This window comes from Phoxinus phoxinus (assembly GCF_949152265.1).
Source record: "Phoxinus phoxinus genome assembly, chromosome: 13".
Taxonomy (NCBI): Eukaryota; Metazoa; Chordata; class Actinopteri; order Cypriniformes; family Leuciscidae; genus Phoxinus; species Phoxinus phoxinus.
Window position 1 is genome coordinate 10835423 of NC_136888.1, and position 20235 is coordinate 10855657.

General features: G+C 37.3%; 1 protein-coding gene across 9 annotated transcripts in view; it reads left to right on the forward strand.

The window, feature by feature from the left end:
• The first annotated feature begins 299 nt into the window (after positions 1 to 299).
• Positions 300 to 20235, forward strand: part of cdc42bpaa (CDC42 binding protein kinase alpha (DMPK-like) a) — a 75005-nt gene continuing 55069 nt past the window's right edge. For all 9 annotated transcript variants that reach the window (XM_079632580.1, XM_079632572.1, XM_079632574.1 and 6 more), the window contains exons 1-4: positions 300 to 761; positions 13475 to 13566; positions 18723 to 18806; positions 18899 to 18994. In XM_079632580.1, coding sequence (XP_079488706.1) covers positions 584 to 761; positions 13475 to 13566; positions 18723 to 18806; positions 18899 to 18994 — 450 coding nt within the window. In that variant the 5' untranslated portion in view covers positions 300 to 583. The remainder of the gene's footprint in view (positions 762 to 13474; positions 13567 to 18722; positions 18807 to 18898; positions 18995 to 20235) is intronic.

A 20235-nucleotide genomic window follows, 5' to 3' on the forward strand; every position in this document is an offset into this window, starting at 1 on the left:
CACTTTCCTCCTCCTCATCTTCACCCCATCACCACCACCACCATCATCATCATCATCATCTGACGGACTGACTTCATCCCGCTGGCAGGACTTACTTTTTCAGGAATTATTCATGGGAAAAGGACTGAGGAAAACTAAGTGACACTCAATCGGTGCCTTTGGAGAACTTCGCTAAACTCACTTTTTGCGGATATAAACACATTTTATCCATATTTTCCACACACGTAATGCCTGAACATAACATTTGGGGGCGTGTCATGCTATTTCTGTTGGTTTTGAGGAGAATTCTCTTCGAGGACGAGCTAAAATCGGCTAACCTGCTAGCCGAACGTCTTTATTAGCCGGATCATTAGCATCAGTTATTTTAACCCGTTAAAGTTGAACAAACTGGGATTTTTTTTGAAGTTTACATACTTGACATGGTTTGACACTAGTATTTGTTATTATTAATACACGATTTTTTGTATTTATATGAGAAAAAAACAGTTAAGATACATTGTGTCGCGAGAATGTTGTTAGCTGGTTAGCTTGAGTAGCTACAGTAAAGGCACTTAAATATCTGTAAATTAAACAATTTTGAACCATGTCTGGAGAAGTGCGTTTGAAAAAGCTGGAGAAACTGATCCTGGATGGTCCTGTCCAGTCTAATGGACAGTGCTTTAGTGTGGAAACTCTTCTGGATGTTCTCATCTGCATTTATGATGAGTGCATCAACTCCCCACTCAGAAGAGAGAAGAACATTGCTGAGTTTTTAGAATGGGGTGAGTAATGGTGCTTTTAAAGACATGTATGCTTCTTAAAATCAATGCATTTCATGTTTAAGCCATCTTAAACCAATGCATTTCATGTTTAACCCACATTAAATCAATGCATTTCATGTTCAAGCCATCTTAAACCCATGCATTTTATGTTTAAAGCATCTTAAGTCATTGTATTTATTGATTAAATCATCTTATTGTAGTACCAAAGTTCACTAGATGTTTGGATTTTAGAGTCATAAATATGGACTGAAGTTTATGCAACAAATGTCTTTAAGCCACATTTGGCAGCACTGAATCATAGATGTGTGTGTGTGTGTGTGTGTGTGTGTACAGCCCTGGAAAAGTCAAGTAGCAACATGCTGTTAAATTCTGAGCCATCATACCAGCATGCTGAGCAGTATATCATAGGGCATGGATTGAAATTAACCTCAGAAAGGGAGTATAAGTTATTGGACTTTGATTAAACGGAGTGTGTGCTATTAAAAGTCTTAAAGGGCTAGTTGAACAGTTATGAAAGAAATGTACTTCTGCTTGTGGCAAAGTGTTCTGACACTGAAGGATGTGCTATTCACTGTCACAGTGATTGATCAAACTGGTTCCCTATAGGAAACACTATAGCTGGTGCTGGGATTGTGCATGAATAAGGTAGAAAAAGTCCCCTGGGTCATATGGTGTCATTCTCTTTTTGACTAACGTGAATTATGTTCTTCTTTTGTGTTATACAAAGTATTTCTCCAAGCATGGAATATATGACATGCGCTGGTGAAGTTGTAAATACATTAACTGAATTCAAGTAGACATTGATGGGAAGCATTAAGTGGCCAGTCACGTGACTGAAATGCAGCTAAACATATAGTGTAATGGGGAAAAGCAGTGTATTGTTTGAGTGTGTTTAATCGGGCGCCTCCTGACCCAGCTTAACTAATGAATATGACTTTAAACTTGTTACATGTTTAAGTTGAGCAGGAAATGACTGGAGCGCTACATCACATTCCACCGTGAATGAACATAGTGTGCCGTTTGTTTGTTTATTTTGTGGCGTGACTTGCAGCTACCCTGAATGACCTGAATTGTAAACATTCCTTCCATGGAAACAGAAGGCATGATGCACGCAGGATAGACTGAACGAGCGTGGCAGAGAATAATAAACGCGCACACTGTAACACACAATATAGGCTAAAGCATAGATCTTATTGGTATAGAGAACAGAAAACCATTGTGAATCTATTCCATGCACTTGTAGACCTCTTAAGCAGAGCGTATGCTATATTTTAGGCTAATGTTTTGGAAAAAGACACGATTTCATTTTGATTCATTTCTTGTCAGCTTCTTGCAGATTCATTGATGCTTAGATACTTTCCATTTTTTTGTGCATATGCTACTTGGCTTGGCGACTGCAATGTTGCTGGAATTTGTTGGCTCTTCAGGTATTTTATTTGTCCTCTAGTTTTAAAACTTTAGTTCAGCATTGTAAAAAGCTGTCTCAGCTCTCTCCTTTACATTAGGCTAAAATGATCCTTACACACCTTTAAGCCTCAGGTTGGTTAAGACGTTGAACTCGTGCCCAGATCATCAGCCAGATTTGTGTTATCCGTGTTATACTCCTGTGATGACCGGATGGGATGCTTTAATTTTTATCTGACAGTTTTAGAGATTGTAAATATAACATCCATGATAACTGATGTCATGGTTTGATTTATAAAGTCTAGAGGAGAAATACATTAATTCATTCATGTTGAGATGCTGTTGTTGTGGTTGTGTATAGCCTTTTCTAGTAACTCAGATATATGTATAGTTTTTCTATGCATACTTAGCATGGTAAAATTAAATCTGTGGCTGTAGTTTGCTGCTTTCGCCAAATAATTTAGTCACATTCACATATAACCAAGTTCAGTGTTTTGTTCTTCCCTCATATTTAAAATATTAAAATTACTCATATTTTCATGGTTTGTCTAACTTGTAGTGTCATTAAAATCAAATATCCCCTCCAGACATCACATTTGGACACTACTGTATGAAATAGGCTAAATCCTTACTTGAAGTGAAATCCAGCATCAGATTATATTGTGTAATGTTTAATACACTGTTAAGTTTGAAAAAGTAGGCATTGATTAGGGATGCACGATATAGGCTATCGGCCACCATATCGATATCAGCCGATATGTACATTTTTTATGTCATCGTTATCGTATCGATATATTAAAGCTGATAAATAGGCCTAATGGATTATTTCCTTCAGCTGAGACACTTCAGATGCTCACTTGTTCACCATGATGGTTTTAAATCACTTGAAATATGATTGAAATCACTTCAAACGGGAAAATACGGTTAAGTGCAACATGTGCAGTCATATGGGCTACATAAAATTATAATAAAAACATTATAACGGTGTGCTTGGGACATGTCTTTTAATGGTGAGACTTTTTTGTAATCAGGCTCTCAAAAATTATATATCAATTTATATTTACATTTATCGGTTATCGGCTTTCAAATATGAAGAATTGGCGGTTATCATAATTTTTTTTTACTACCAACATTTCATCAGTGATTTTTTTAAAAACTGCTAATACTTAAAGGTATAGCGGAGGATCTTTCCTAATTTTAGAAAAGACCCGTTCTCTCCAATTTTTTTAAAAATGCACATGCGCAACACTCTATTTGCCAAATTGAGATGTTTACCGTGTCTATGCGGTGTATGACTTGTGCCAGGGCTAGTCATAGCTTACATTAACTTTTACTAGCAGTGATTTTAAATGGATTTCTCCAAATAGCATGACAAACTTTACCTGTCTAGTAGAATCTTCGCAACTGCGGCATCAGTGGGAAGCTCAACCTGTGCTTTTAGCGCACGCCGGTGTGTGAAATATTCACACAAAATCACTCTGGTCTTGTTTCTATATTCTGCTGCCTTTCTCTTCTTATCATACACTCGTATCAATTTTTTCTCTTTCGACCCTCAGCCATTTTCAAAGGAATGGCTGAAACCGTAACTCGTCATCACACATACCGTAATACACCTGAAAGTGCGCATGCGCAGAAAGCGAAAACTACATAGGGACGAGCATGTACGACGGCCTTACGTAAACATATCACCAGAATGATTGACACTTAGGTGGACCAATAGTATAGGCTACCCACCCGGAAAAAGATAATCCTCCGCTATACATTTAAGGCATGTTCATATGGTCACTCACTGTTCACATAAATGTATGGCAAATTGAGTCTGTCTACATGCACAACCTCGCTGAAGCAAAATCTGCTTTCCGTGTTCTGCACATGTCTTTGACATTATGACATCAAAACACATTTCTTACATTTTCTGTTCATGCCTCAAACCCTCAAAACAGATTTTATAATTAGCCAATTTTTGACAATTTGACAGCATTTCTTTATACTTTTTAATGCATTATTTGACTAGTGATCAGTGTGTCAATTTCATGCTCTTTCTTGCTGATCTGAAAGAGGCCTGAAGACTTGAAGGCAAATGCAGGAATGCGTAAGTCACAGATGCCGTTCAGGCCCAACTGTTTGAAAGAAAAGGCTGACTCGGTGGACGGTGACTAACAACTACCCTCTGGTATTTGAAGAAGTCCCCCTGTATAGTGAGTTGCCCCGGACAGCTGGTTTAAATTGACAACCCAGGCGGTTTTATGTGACTATCCTGTCACAACCCCGACATCTTCGGCTTTTCCAGTGCTCTAGCTTTCATACCATCTACGTTTATTTATGCAGGTTGGGTTTGCTGTCAGGTATAACCGGTCTCATATTTTGGGATTAGGTTTGTATTAACTTTGGGAGGTTTCTCGTATTCAAAGGTTGAATCCTCCTAATTACAAGCAAGCTTTTCCTTTATATTTCGTCCTTATTTGTATTTGTAATATGGCAAGTCAACACTTGTTTTGTCGAAGTGATTTGCAAGACCAGTATGCCTTTTAGGGATGGTATAATCTTGTTGTCTGTTCTGAACGGATTGGGTTTAGGACCAGACTTGTTCCTCCATTGTTATCGGCTTTCTCACAGATGAAAACAAGGGCCAAAGCATAAACATTATCATTTTTTTCTTTTACGGTTTTAAAATCCGTTTAAGTTTAATAACATGGCTAATCTTCAGAATACCAGACTATCTTATCCTTGCAGATCATGTTGTTTTTATCCTTTTTTGACATAATGTAATATGATGTTTTTTGTGTATTTGAGATTATTAATATAAATGGATTACACCCTTAAAGGGATAGTTCACCTAAAAACTCTGTCATGAATTATTCATCCTCATGTCTTTCCAAACCCGTAAGACTTTCATTGATTTTAAGAACACAAATTAAGATCTTTTTGATTAAATCTGAGAGCTTCTGTCCTTCCATTGACAGCTACGCAACTACCACTTTGACGCTTCAAAAAGTTCATAAAGAGATTGCAAAACTAATCCGTATGAATTGAGCGGTTTAGTCCAAAATTTTCTGAAGAGACACGGACACTATATAGGATGAACAGATTGAATTTAGGCTTTTATTCACATATAACGTTGATCAACGAACATAAACAGAAGCTCAAACGTCCTGCGTAACACGAGAATGAACCTCATTGGTTCTCACATGGGAAGTGAACATGCTTGAGCTTCTGTTTGCCACAACTAATGTGTGAGTTGATGAATTTTTATATGTGAAAAGCCTAAATTCAATCTGTTTATGATATAAAGCGATCAAATCTCTTCAGAAAATTTGGGCTACTAAACCGATCAATTCATATGGATTGGTTTTATGATCTCTTTATGAACTTTTTGAAGCGTCAAAGTGGTAGTTGCGTAGCTGTCAATGGAGGGACAGAAGCTCTCACATTTCATCAAAAATATCTTCATTTGTGTTCTGAAAATCAATGAAAGTCTCAAGACTTTGGAACAACATGAGGGTGAGTAAATGATGAAGTCTTCATTTTTGTGTGAACTTAGTCTTATGATTTTAAGGTGGTGTTTCACATTATATCACCATTTACAGGTTCTTTTCATTTGAAATTGGTCTGAAATGAATAGTCCCCCCCCCCCCCCCCCGTTTTAGTATATGAAATAATAACCCTGTGACATTATTAAGCGAACTCTGGCAATTTATTTTGCGCCCAGTGTTTATATTATGTAGACATTTCACTGTGAAAATGCTCTTGATGCTGGAGTCGAGAAGAGCAGGTTTGAACACGGCACACGCTTACAAGTTTATCTGCGAGTCTTTCTGCAGTCTGGCTTTAAGCGCTTCTTTCCCTCTATGGAAAGCGTGTTTTAATGATCCTGCCAGTGTCTTTGCCTTTATATGGTCTCCTAATGCGGGTATTGCAGGAGATAGATAGCGTGGTTCATTTGATTTGCAGCTCTGTGTCCCCTTACGCTGGAGACTGTGACAGTGATATACACAATGAGCTTTCTGCGTTCAGATCTTTAATGAACACCGACCTGAGTGTGCTGCAGTTGTGTTGGACACTTTGGAAACAGTGTAGGTTCTTCTAAAGAAGGCTTGACCTTTAAACTGTCCTTCATGAATAGACTTTATACACGTTTCCCTGGCTGATGTATTAGAGACCATGATGGCAGTTCCAGGTGGTCTGTTTTCCATCTGTTTCTAATGCCCTGTAAAAGGATGCCTGACACTGTGGTAACATTTGATATTCACAGCATTGTTTACATGGAATCTCGCTCATATCCCACAAAGCTATGTGTGTAGATTTCATATCAACAAATCAGTCGCCTGACATTTTGGCTAATGGAACTGAAACTCGCCCTTTGCAGTTTGAAATGTTTGGCCTTGTTTGCCAGAGGTGTGTTCACTGTGTGAAGCAAGAAGTGATATATCCCATATCTTCCATGCTAAGTAGGCTAGTTGTGTGATGGACCAATATAATGCTTGATATTCAGTAGGGGTGTGGCGAGATCTTGCAATATTCAAATATTTCTTGTCGAGGTGAACTGAAAAGCTGTCTCGCTATATCAGCATGACAGAGTTGAGTGTGTGGCAAAACCTTTTACTGTGCTTGCAATATATTGTTTATTGCTTTTACTGCATACACTCTAAAAAATGCTGGGTTGTTTTAACCGAACTTTGGGTCAAATATGGACAAACCCAGCTGTTGTTTGGTTAAAAAAAATATTTTTAACCCAACATTTGGGTTTGTCCATATTTGACCCAAAGTTCGGTTAAAACAACCCAGCTTTTTTTAGAGTGTATGATAATGAAATAATATATGCGCTGTTATGTACTCAGCAGCTCGGTTAACAAACTCCATCTCTCCATATGCTGTGAGTTTGGGTTGCTTATAACGCTCATCTTTGAACGTATCGTGCGCCACTTCACCAGATTTGTAACTCAAGTCATTTATAAACCCACTCCAACACAGGAGAATACATCAATACATTTTTAAATATGCAAATTGTTGTTCATGGCGATTTCAAAATACAAGTTTAAACCCTCGCCCTGAGTTTGCATGTTCTGATGTCCACATGTTCTATTTCTGTCGTAAAGAAGTGGCCAAATATTAAAGATTAAGTGGACATGCTGTTTGGCCAATATTAAACAAGGATTTTATCATGATGTAAAGCACGGGTTCCCAATTCCATTCCTTGCGCCTCTGCATAGTTTTTATGACTCTGTTATCTAACACACCTGGTTCGTTCTAACACACGTTAGAAGAGAGCGCCATTAACTCGGGTGCGTCCCGATTGACAGGGTCCCTACGCAGTGTTCACTGCTCCCTACTCTCTGAGCACGGGATATCTGTTGATGTTCACTTCACTTAGCAAAATGCGTTCAAACACAACACAGAGGACAGTCAAGTCACGGCGCATATTAGATAAATATAATATATATATATATAATATAATAATTAAATAGAATATAAATTACCATACCTGCATTTAATATACATGTGTATAGCCTAAAATACATATAAATTATTTTATTTATAAAGGCTAGTATCCATATACCGTACATAGTAATTAGTAGGCTATACATGTTGGTATGTTTAATAAGAAAATAAGCATATTTTGATAACATGTCTTTTTATGTTATTTAACCCGTAACTATGATAGTTAACTTGTAACTGTCACTTTACACCTACAAACTTACCGGCAAGCTTTCGGACCGGTCTCTCTCTTGAATCCAACACGGAAGTGACTTAAACTCCATTTCATCGACTGGCCGCTAGAGACAGGCTCCAAAAGAGAGTCAATCCCATAGACCCCTCATGTTAAAATGCTCAACTTTACAGCAGAAAAATATGTTTACAGCCTGGTACAAAAAGTGGTTTTGGTCTATATAGCCAAATTTGCTAAATTCTATATATAGGCTACATGACATAAATCTTGTGAGTGAGGGAGGAATAACGCACTGTGGTTACGTTCATTGTGTTTACGTCAATACTCCAATACTCAGTATCGGCTTTTTGACAAATTTCTGTATTTGATCGTTTATGTGCGCAACCGAAGACAAAGGCTACTATTCCTGTCCTTGTTCCGCTCGGAGCGCGCACACAAAGTATTCTTTCAGTAGTGGATTCTTTCGCGGCTTATTGCGCTTGTAATATTTTTTCCTTTATATCAAGCATATCCCACTCTTTCCTCATTCATCCATGTTTCTTTATTAATTACTTCAAACAGTACTGCCCACTGAAAGCTGTGCAGATTAGATTACCATACGGACATAAATACGACACATTTATATGACATAAAAGCAAAAGTACTCAGTGAAATGTTTGGAGATGTCTCTTGGCACAGCAGAGCACCAGTTTCAATAAAAGCATGTGTTTCAGTCCAGTCACTTATACATTTTCGCCGCTGTTCTAATAATATTCATTTTCGCCAATATTTTTATAATAATATTTGTATGATATAATATTTTTACCACAAACAATCTTAGTTTTAATTCTTAGTTTCAATCTCTTGGCTACCACAGAATCGTAAGTGGTTTTGCCATTGATTGCATTCGTGACACTGGCGAACAGCACTGAACACGCACTTTTGCCTGTACAACTTATGTTGTTATGTTGAAATATGTTGTTATTCTAAACTTTTCATTAACTTAGGAAGGTCAACAAAGGAAATTGGTTGCTTTTTATGCAGAAAGCCGATCTCTAGTGCCATGTCTAATCTTTTATCGATCATTTATTGCTAAAGGGTGCGCAACATGGCCAGGTGTGGCTCGCAAACTACCGCTGAGTTAGAATAACAAACAATGAGAAACTAGACATTTTGATTGTCACTTGGTTTCTTTTTCTATTATGATTTACTCTGTAGTTCCTGTAATATCTCATTGGTCCGAAACCATATTAAACTTAAAACACATTCTGAATGGCTGGTTTTTACCTTATTGTAGAGCTTTTTCACTTTAATTGTCACTAGTAAATTGTTGCATTGCATTTAGGATGTGATGTTAAACGACTTGCTCAAATGCTTGATGGTAAAAATGTATTGATTTGCCCTTGTGAGGTTAAACTAACAACCAAACCAGCCATAAACTGTTGCTTTCTGTCATTTTTGCTGTACATTAGTTATGTCTTTAGAATCTCTTGCTGTTTGTTTGTCAGTACATAAATTATGCATTCATGCGAAAGGTATGACGGTCCATCCCAGTCAGGTGATTTCAACAGGGACGTGGAATCTGGATTTGCGTGTTCGACGAGAGATCAGATTTACCATATTTTCTTATCTCATTGTTGTTTCCATAGAGGTGAGCCAAGCACCATTAGTAAATAATTTCTGATGGGAATATAAGGAAATCTCTTTTATTGAAAGTTACTTGACCATTTGACCAACACCCATAGAATTAGGGCTGTGCGACATTGAAGAAAAATGCGATATGCGATAACTCCTTAAATAATGCGATATTCGATATGCGATACGATAATGCTTAAAGTGTGTAAAATAAACTTAAATTATCTTTAAAATATATTTAAAAATGATATAACCTACATGTGTTTCACATTCTTTTTATGACAAGAAAACATCCTTCTAACTTCTGAAAGTGAACATCAGTGTTTTACTGTAGCATAAGAAGTGTCATTTTAACATCAGTGTAAACCACAGGGTTCAGGTTATCCTACATTAGGTTTATTTAATAAAAGATACTGAATCATAAAATATAAAAATAAAACATTGCTTAGTTTTCACTGTATGAATTAAATATATCCTGATACTTATTAAAGCTAAAAAATGTTGTCTTTTGTTCATGACCCAATTTATTGCAAGCTGTTGCGATATGCATATTGCGATATACACATTTGCGATATTTCGATAAATTCGATATATTGTGCAGCCCTACATAGAATTAAAAAAAAAGGTGCTTTAGGATAAAACTTATAAATGTAAATAACCACTGCTATGATTGGATAACCTCTCAAAGGGTTAGTTCACCCAAAAATAATAAACATTGATCAGAGCACATTAACAGAAGCTCACGCGTGAAAACAAACCTCATTGGTTCTTGCGGAAGCTCAAACGTGCTGCGTATATGAGATTGAACCTCATTGGTTCTTGCTAAATGTATATATCAGTTTGCTAGATGGCCATCTGCCAAAACATTGAAAACAATTATATCATTAAAAATGTAACATTCTTATTTTCCAATGGGTGTCGGAACCATTGTTTGTGGGTGGGACAAGACCCACCAACTTTTTAAGACCAATACTATTGGACCCACTCACTTTTACCATCTCTTATTTACCAGTTACATCACTTGCCCACCCTGAATTGGCGCTTATTCTAAAGTGAAAGTAAAATGCGCATGGCCGCACAGGTATTCATACCGGTGCGTGTCCACTGGCGAGCAGCAGAGTGTTTCTATGGAAGCTCAACTTCAATAGGAATTAATTGAAAACGCTGGCTCTGCTCCACACCATTTTGTGCGCATTTTACTTTCACTTTAGAATTAGCACCAATTTGGGGTGGGCAAGTGATGTAACCGGTGAATAAGAGATGGTAAAAGTGAGTGGGTCCAATATTATTGGTCTTAAAAAGTTAGTGGGTCTTGTCCCACCCACAAACAATGGTTCCGACACCCATTGGAAAATAAGAATGGCCATTGGAAATAATAACTTTCGCTCTCTGTCCAGAAACCTGGATATAATTTGTTTTTGTTTTTTGTTCTAACCTCTGTCTGCCATGATAAAACCATGAAGGCATATTTGATGTAGCCTAATTAAAGGGATACTTCACAGATTAGCATTAAAGGGATAGTTCACTTTGAAATTAATTTTTGATATGTTTTAGCTTACCTCAAGGGCATCCAAGATGTAGGTGTCTTTGTTTCCACAGTATTTTCAATTTTGATATTTTTAGGTCAAACCGTTGTTGTCTGACAGTCATATCATGCAGGTCTATGGGGTCCACCTCAAAGAGCATGCACAGAGAAGTCCAAATTAAACATGACTTAATGACTCGTAAATGTAAGTACACATTGATGGCCTAAGACACGAAACGAGCGGTTTGTGTGAGAAAACGAACAGTATTTATATCGTTTTTACCTCTTGTAACACAGCCACGTCCAAAGTGATCTGAGGGCGCGAGCGCATCCTGGTGTGTGACGTGTGCGCAGACTGGTGCATAGATGTATACACTAGATGTCGCCTTGGCTACGGCAGTTCATTGGAACGAATGTCTTTAATGCGACATCTAGTGTATATATTACTATGCACCAGTCTGCGTGTACGTCACACAGAAGGAAGCGCCCGCGCCCTCAGATTACTTGGACGTGACTGTGATTACAAGAGGTAAAAACGACATAAATACTGTTCGTTTTCTCACACAAACCGCTCGTTTCGTGTCTTAGGCCATCAATGTGTACTTACATTTACGAGTCATTAAGTCATGTTTAATTTGGACTTCTCTGTGCATGCTACATCTTGGATGCCCTTGAGGTAAGCTAAAACATATCAAAAATGTATTTCTAAGTGAACTATCCCTTTAAGCTTTGTATCAGTAGAAACCCGGTAGTATTTTCGAGTGACCTTGCTCGAATCTTTTTTAAACTTTTTAAAACTTTTTTTTAATCTTGTAGCCTGCTTTGGTTTCAGCTAACCACATCAGTTTTTTATTATGCAGGGTTAACTGAACAGCACAAGGCTCATTATCTGTACAAGAGACTGGACATAATGCAGTCCAAGTAAAAAGATATCCGTCTTTGTGTCTGATCTGTAGTGCTGGCAGTCTTGAGCTCAATGTGACTTTCATTGACCAGTACAGATTTCAGTGATAAGCAGCGCACAGCATTGTAGCTGTATGGGTTGTGGCGGGATATGGTTGGGGCACGTGTAGGGAAGGCAGTGCAAAGATTAGTTGGTCATGGTAAAGGGGGTGGAGTCCCGGTGGCCGTACTTGCTCCCCTCTTCGGTCCGGGGCGCAAAGGGCGGCAGCTTCTCCAGCACCACGTCTTCCCAAGATGGCAAGGCAGCAGAGAGTGCATCCCTGCATGGGCATACGGGTCCGACGACTCACGGCTTGGCGGTGCGGAAATCCCTCCATGCTCCCCTCCGGGACTTGCGAGGACACCAGCATGTCACAGGAAGACACTGGTATGCCATGGTGAGGCGTGCTCGTCGTTTAACAGCGCCGGTGATGGGAACCTGGCAAAGGGCGGCGATTTAAGTGGCAGTGTGGCGATGATAATAAAGGGGGAGGGAGCGTTGCGTCACAGGTCTTCAATAGAAAGAAGTTGCCTTTCCCCTGTTTATCATACAATGATTTATAGTGTACCTGTCACAGATTGAGAACATTTATGGAGTGGTTGTTCTGGGTGGTTGCTAGTCTGGGATGTTCTGGATGATTGCTAGGTGATTGCTTTACTGGTCCAAGTCAAAAAAGTGCACCCTAAAACTTTATGAAATTGTAGCCATGAATAGGCTGGTTAGTGTTTCGAAAAACAATGAAATTAAGATGAACCTGTGTTAATTTAACACATTTTAACAGCTCATGTCATAATAATTGGCCTTAAATGTATCAAATTCAAAAGTGTTAATTGCCCTTGGCCAATTGAGATTGTGATCACATGCTGCCTTGAGTCCATCCTCTTTACAGCTTTTAATAGAAACCCTTTGCACATCCTCTCAAGCATAGTAAATCATATTTTGTGTGCTCCTTAAAATGATACAAACGTGATAATTGATTCTCATTGCAGAAGGATGCAGCCTTTAAAAAAACAGAAACCATTGTCTATAATGGTAGTCATTGTGCAATGGCCCCATACTTTTTGATGCTGTGGCATTGTACACAATTATGATTTGCCAGAATCAGTCACAATAAAAAGGTAAATGGCAATTTGTGCTGCCATTCATGATAGCAATGCTTTCTGCGTAAGTTCTAACTGGGTGTTGTCAGGGTAAATTAAAATATGTTATTGCAAAATAGTCAGCATCTCTGAACCGTTTTTGTTGTTGTTGTTTTGATAATGACCAGATTATTCTGCTACTTGCCAAATAAGTAAGTAGACATGAAATATTGATTGATTTATGTGACCAGTTTTTTTTGCTCAGTCCCTGCAAGGAAGACTTTATGTGGTACACCATCAATCTGTCCTTCACACCTGCTCAGAGATGCCTCTGAACTTTTGACTCGTGTGAATGTGCTGTAACTGAAACTATTACAAATCCCTTCGAGAAGATCGGGTCCTTATGGCACATCATAGTGAAGTGATGGATTTGAACGTCTTCAACAATAACTCCATGCTGTCGTCTCTCTCTCTCCGCAGCCAAACCGTTCACCTCTAAAGTGAAACAGATGCGATTGCACAAGGAAGACTTCGAGATACTGAAGGTCATTGGTCGAGGAGCTTTCGGCGAGGTAAGCACCCGTCTTGGGTTGAGACTGCATCTGAATTCCTATACTATATCCATGGTATATAGCAGTGGCTCTCAAGTGATGGTTTGTAACCCAACAATTTTAATTTAATAAATAAATATTTTATTTTTATTTTTGTGCAATAAACAATTTTGGTATTATGTTGGTCAAATGTTTTGGTATTATGTTGGTTTTAGTGGCATGACAAACATTTGCCGTATCCGTGCATGCTAAATAAACCTAATTGTTAAATAATAATAATTTTGACAAATAAAAGTAAATTTAAGGCGAGACACTACAGGTGAATAGGGTAATATTTTTAACTAGCAGATATCACCATGAATCTTTCCCAGTTGATTACCTACATTAAGATGAGAAAAAAATGTATTACACGGTGTCTGTAATTTAATGTTTAAATGTGCAAATTAGGCATTATCTAATTAAATATGCGCTAATTTGCCTATATTTAAAAAAAAAAACGAAATCTCAGAATTGAATAAAGCCAGGTTCAAAATTCTTTTTTCATTGTGTTCACATATTAAATGGGAAAAGAATTACAGAGGGATTTATGGATATCTACTTTTGTTATCCTGTAAATCAGAATATAATGTCAATAGCCTTAAAAAAAAAATATTTTCGCCATGTTTTTTGGAATAAAATGTTATATAAATCAGGCTAGGAATAATATATTTACAAATCCCTCTGTAATTGTCTTCATAATATAACTAGGTACAAGACTGGAAAGTTTGGTGTACATAGGTGCTACATAGGCTGAGATGTGTTACAAATGACAAAAAACTCATTTTGAGAAAAAGGCATTTAAAGATTTGTAATGTAAAAAATCATACTTTTTTTAGTGGAAACAACTATTTACTGACACAATATCTTATCAAATCATTAGCAACAACAATACAAACCACCTAAATCACATCAAAACTTATAAACACAGCATTTATGGCCTTCAACTGAGCAGAAAAACAGTCAAAAACACACATCTAAATGTCAGAGCGCGTCACGTGATGCATCTGAACGAATCAGGTTGTCAGAAATTGACATCAGCCAATGAGATTTCGCTTTTAGGGTTAAATGCCCATTTTACTTTCACGATTGGTTACTGATTAAAAGGAAATGACCATATTTGGATCCGACAGCATTGTACAGAAGAGAGAGAGCTTCACAGCGGTGTGCGTGATTAAAGGAAGAACACAGAGATCGCGGAGCAGCGCGTTGATTTAGAACGCCAACTTTTGTTGAATTTCTGAGAAATCTACAGACGCAAATAAACAAAGTGTAGTAAAATATAGACCTAAATGTGTATTTTGGACTTTTTTTCACCACAAGTCTGAAAGAAGACATGTTATTGATGACAAATAGCCCAAAATCTCAAAATTGACCAGTGAAAAAAAACGATGTTTTTGCCTGCCGTGTCTCGCCTTTAACTAAATTAAAACAAACATGCTTGTAGTCTGAAATGACTCTTACAAGCTGGATCTTATACTGAATCAAGTCAATAAGTGTCAAAGCTATGAGACCGTAAACTGTTTGTGAGCAGTTAGTGAATTAACATCTAACTAAAATAACATATACAGTCACAAAAGAGTTAATGTTTTTTATTCAAATAATGTTATTAAAACAGTATTCTCACCAGTGAACTATATACTCTACAGAATGTAGAAGTGTGCGAATTGGGACGCAGCCAATCAGTCCTTTAAGCACCAGAGAAGTGGTTATGACCCTTGTTGGCGACATGGTTGTTTCTTGGGCCAAGAATTTTTTCATGACCCAAAGACATGCCAAGATATTTTACGTGTCAAGTACAGTTTGCTTCCCCATGAAAAAGTGAAAGTGTTTCACTTAAACAGTTTAGCAGCCAAGATATTTTCACTCTTGCATATTTTATGCTCGGAGTTCGTTCAGGGACCATGACACCGTCACCATCTGCAGAATGAGAGTACACTGAGCAGATGCTGATGGGTGTCATGGTCTCTCAACGGAGGTCTTTGTAGTTGTCAAAGGGTCGTCTCTGTGTTAAGGTTGACCTGTCACCCCGTGCCGCCCCGATCCTGGTTTCTTAGACACTGACAGGAGCCAGGCTGGAGCGCATCGCGCACTCTCATAACATCGCTGGCTCTTCTCTGATCTATTTGTGATGATTGACATTAATTTATTCATTTAAGTTTATTGATTTTAGATTGATCAATTTCGTAGCTCTGACACTGGTGTGCATGCACTTCTATCTATAGTCTATCTATCTATTTTCATTGATGTGTTTAGATTCATTGTGCTGTTTTCTGTTGATGCGCAGCTTGAACAAAACTTCTCTAAATATGTGTAGCATGCCTGCCATCCAGTTATCACAAAAAGCTTTGTTACTTTTAATATAAAGCAAAGTCTCAACTTTAAAATTCAAAACCTTTTCTTTCCTTTTTCTTTCCGCTAAAGAAAGAAAATGAAAAGTTGCAATTTTCTAGGCCAATATGACTAGGAACTATACTCTCATTCCTGAATAATAATCAAGGAACTGCTGCCGTACCAGCAGGGGCAGTGATATTACACAGTGCCTGTAAATAGTCCCCAGCTCTGTAACTTCCAACGTAACCGGGACTAAGTTGTAATATCATTGCACCTGCTGGTACGGCAGCAGTTCCTTGATTATTATTCAGGAATGAGAGTATAGTTCCTAGTCATATTGGCCTAGAAAATCACAACTTTTCATTTTCGTAACTACAGAAGAGTCAAGTTTTAAATGATCTATGCTAAGCTTTGCTAAAAGTGCTACCGCCAGACCCGGAGATCGGCTGAATGGATTCGAAAATGGTAAAACTCGACTGTTTAACTCTAAGGGAGTTGGAAAATGTGCCTATTTTCTGTGCCTAAAATGTGCCTAAAGAGTGTTCCTTTAACATTAATCTCAAGAAAGCTTTTCAGTGTCCATAAACTCATTAGTTAGCTAGAAAAAAATAACTAGAGAAGAGCATTTTGCTAAATTTATGCACATTATTACATATCATATTTTTACTTAACCTGTTAGTAATGTCTTTAATGTACTTTTGAATAAATCTGTCATTAAAACAAATTATTACAGTTTGTTATTGTTTAAATGTTTCTATTTCAACAAACCATATTAAATAGTTTATATAAAACTGCATAATGTGCCATTTAAATGTTTGTACAGCTCAGTTTTAGACATTTGAGTGTTGAATATCAAATAAGTTTGATTAATTAATTTTCTGTTTCGGCCTGAATTTTTATTTCGGCGCATCCCTACTGTAAAGGAAAGTTGGTAAATGTGTGATAAATTAGGTTCATTTGTACCACTTCACCAGTGTTATTTGTAGAGGACCAAACTAAGTTAAAGATGCCAAAAAACTCAATGATCTGTGTTCAGACCACCAGTGAATCAGAGTAAAGAACAAATGTACTAGCTGTTGTTATTTTCACTGGTTTTCATTGCCCTTTTCATTTGAATTGCTCGCTCTTGTCCACCCACACATATCTCGTTCTGTTGACCAAATTATGACAGAAGATAAATGTCTTTTTCGAGTAATAATTAGATTTCCATAACTATATTTCAAAGGCTGCATTGTGGGAGTTTGGCCCATGTAAGGCTGTGTGTTTTGAGGGCACAATGCCAGGCAGCGCTCTGAACGCTGAACTTTCGATCAGATATTTGCCTGATGTTTTAGCTGATAGTCGTTAGCTTTTCTTAGCAATCGTAATCTAAATTTTAGGGTTCGTGCTTTTGGGATTTAGTTTATTTTAAATCCCTATCAGATGTGTGGAAGAGTGAAGAGCGTGATTTCTGTCTGGAATAATGCTCGGATCCTGGCTCGCGCTGGAATGTGTAGACCTCTCAATGCGTGCTTGTTTTGGCTTATTTAATCGCAGGGAGTGAATCACACCGTTGTTTCACTTGGACACCTTGAGTTCAAGACAAATACATGTCCATTCCACTTCCTTTTCCCATGATGCTCACACTTAAATGTGTGGACCAAACTTCATTTTATCGGTCCATTATGTGCTGTTTAGGGGGATGTGTTTGGACTAATGCTCCCTATAATTAGGTTTTTCTGCCAAGAAAAACCTAATATTGCTCTTATTTTATAAAATGATATGATAAAATATTAACTATAATTTTATATTATAAAATTTGATAATGCCATCGGTTGTGGCATCTTTTTTTGAAAGAAGGCCAGAATCACCGATACCAATGTCTCTATAAAATAGATTTATTTCTCAATTTTAGTTATTATAGCCATTCACCATTTCGAGTATAATTAAAAGCTATCAATTTTAACATTTATTATGCTTTAATAAATACAACAACTTATAATTTAAGTGAACTTAAAACAATCTTCCCATAAACCCATTATAATAAATGTTACATTTACCTATGCCCTTCAATATATCAGGGCTCAATGTATCTATATATCAATCGGCCAAGTCAGACCCGTTCAGATTTTTACTTGCCCTGTCAAAATGCACAAAAAGTTATTGTTTTCATTGTTTTTGACCTTGTGACCAACAATGTAGCCTTGTAAACAGTGATCATACAGTATAATGTAAAGCTAGCCAAAGAATGACAGAAAAAGCGCATGCTGAGTTAATTGGTAGTAATATATTATATTAATACCAATAATAAGAAATTTTATAATTTGAAGTTATATATATGTGTGCGTTTGTGTGTGTGTGTGTTACTACATAAAAAAGTAGCTTGGGTCAGATTTCAAAGTCATATTTTTGCGGTTCAACGTTTGAGTTGCTGTTTGAGTTATTAAAATTGGATTTGGGCTGTCAGTGAAATTGTCACTGACTTGAGATCAAATTGCTGTCAGCTGATTGTCTTTACTTGTTGAGCCCTGCGTGTGCTTCTTCGTGAAGAATGCTTTCTTCCCTCAGAATGAGTTATCTCATGATTTCATGGCAGCGTGTGTTTATGTATGTGTACACCCGTAGTAACCCGACCTGCCGTGTAATTCAAGGTTTACACTCTGCTGTCACAGATAACCAACCACTTCCATGTGTGATCTGGTAATCTAGATGGAACAAAAGCAACACAAAGCGCTTATCATCTTATCAGGACCTCTAGAAATCCCCTCTTGCTTTCTTAATGGAGGAGCCGGGTGTCAGATCTCTGTGTGCTCTCCGGTGTGTTACAGGTAGCAGTTGTAAAGGTGAAAAGTTCAGACAAGGTGTTTGCCATGAAGATCCTCAACAAGTGGGAGATGCTAAAAAGAGCAGAGGTACACAATTCAATCTTTCTAGTGCAGTTTGGAAAATGACATTGTTTGGGATCAACTAAATGTTAACAAATGTTTGTCTTTTTTCTCCCCAGACAGCGTGTTTCCGGGAGGAACGGGACGTGCTGGTGAATGGGGACAGTCAGTGGATCACCACGCTGCACTACACCTTTCAGGATGACAACTTCCTGGTAGGCTTCTGCGCTCTGAGTGCCCCTGACTCCACATTAACAGGAGCTTTGATTAGATCAGATTAGCCAATCCCAGTAGTCCCTGAACAGTCTTGGTCTGTTTGGTGAGGGTGGACAGACCTCAGAGATGCTGGGCAGGAGAGAACCACACCTCTGGCCGGTTCGCATGTGTCAGCCAGGTGTGGTGGTCATGTGTTTTTTCTCATTAAGCAAACCGCTTATTCTGAGGTCTGATTGGTTACTGTTGTCATGCAGGTTCTCTTCTCGACCACCAAACCATAATAGTACTACAGTAAAACTCAATTTATCCTAAATTTGTCACATCTATCCATTAGGGATGCATAACGATTAATCGCAATTAATCGTTTGCAGAATAAAAGTTTTTGTTTACATCATATATATGTGTGTACTGTGTATAATAATAATGTATATATAAATATACAAACATGCATGTATAATTTTAAGAAATAAATATATTTATATATTAAGTATTTATAATTATATATAATATAAATTATATTTAAATATAAAAATTTATATAAACATGTAAATATTTTTAAAATATATACATGCATGTGTGTGTATTTAAAAATACATAATTATTTTACACAGTACACACATATATATGATGTAAACAAAAACTATTAATTGCGATTAATCGTTATGCATCCCTACTATCCATCCAATCTATTTATCTCTCTGTTGTTCTGTCTATCGTTCTCTCTATTGTTCTATTTATCAATCTATCAGTCTATCTATCGTTCCATCCATCTATCATCCATCTGTCTATCGTTCTATCTATCATTCTATCAATATATCTAGCATTCCCTCTATTAATCTTTTTATCTATCTGTTGTTCTAATTATCTGTCCATCCATGCATCGTTCTATCATCCTAGAATTATATCTATAGTTCTATCTATCAATCTATTTATCTATCTTTCATTCCATCCATCGTTCCATCCATCCATCCATCATTCAGTCTATCATTCTATCATTGTATCGTTTGTTCTATCGATCTTTCTATCTATCTATCTATCTATCTATTTATCTATCTATCTATCGTTTTATCGTTCTATTTACCTCCATCTTTCTATCTATCTACCTTTCATCTATCATTTATATCTAGCTTTATATCTATTTATCTGTCGTTCCAACCGTCAATCCATCCATCCATCCATCCATCCATCCATCCATCCATCCATCCATCCATCCATCCATCCATCCATCCATCCATCCATC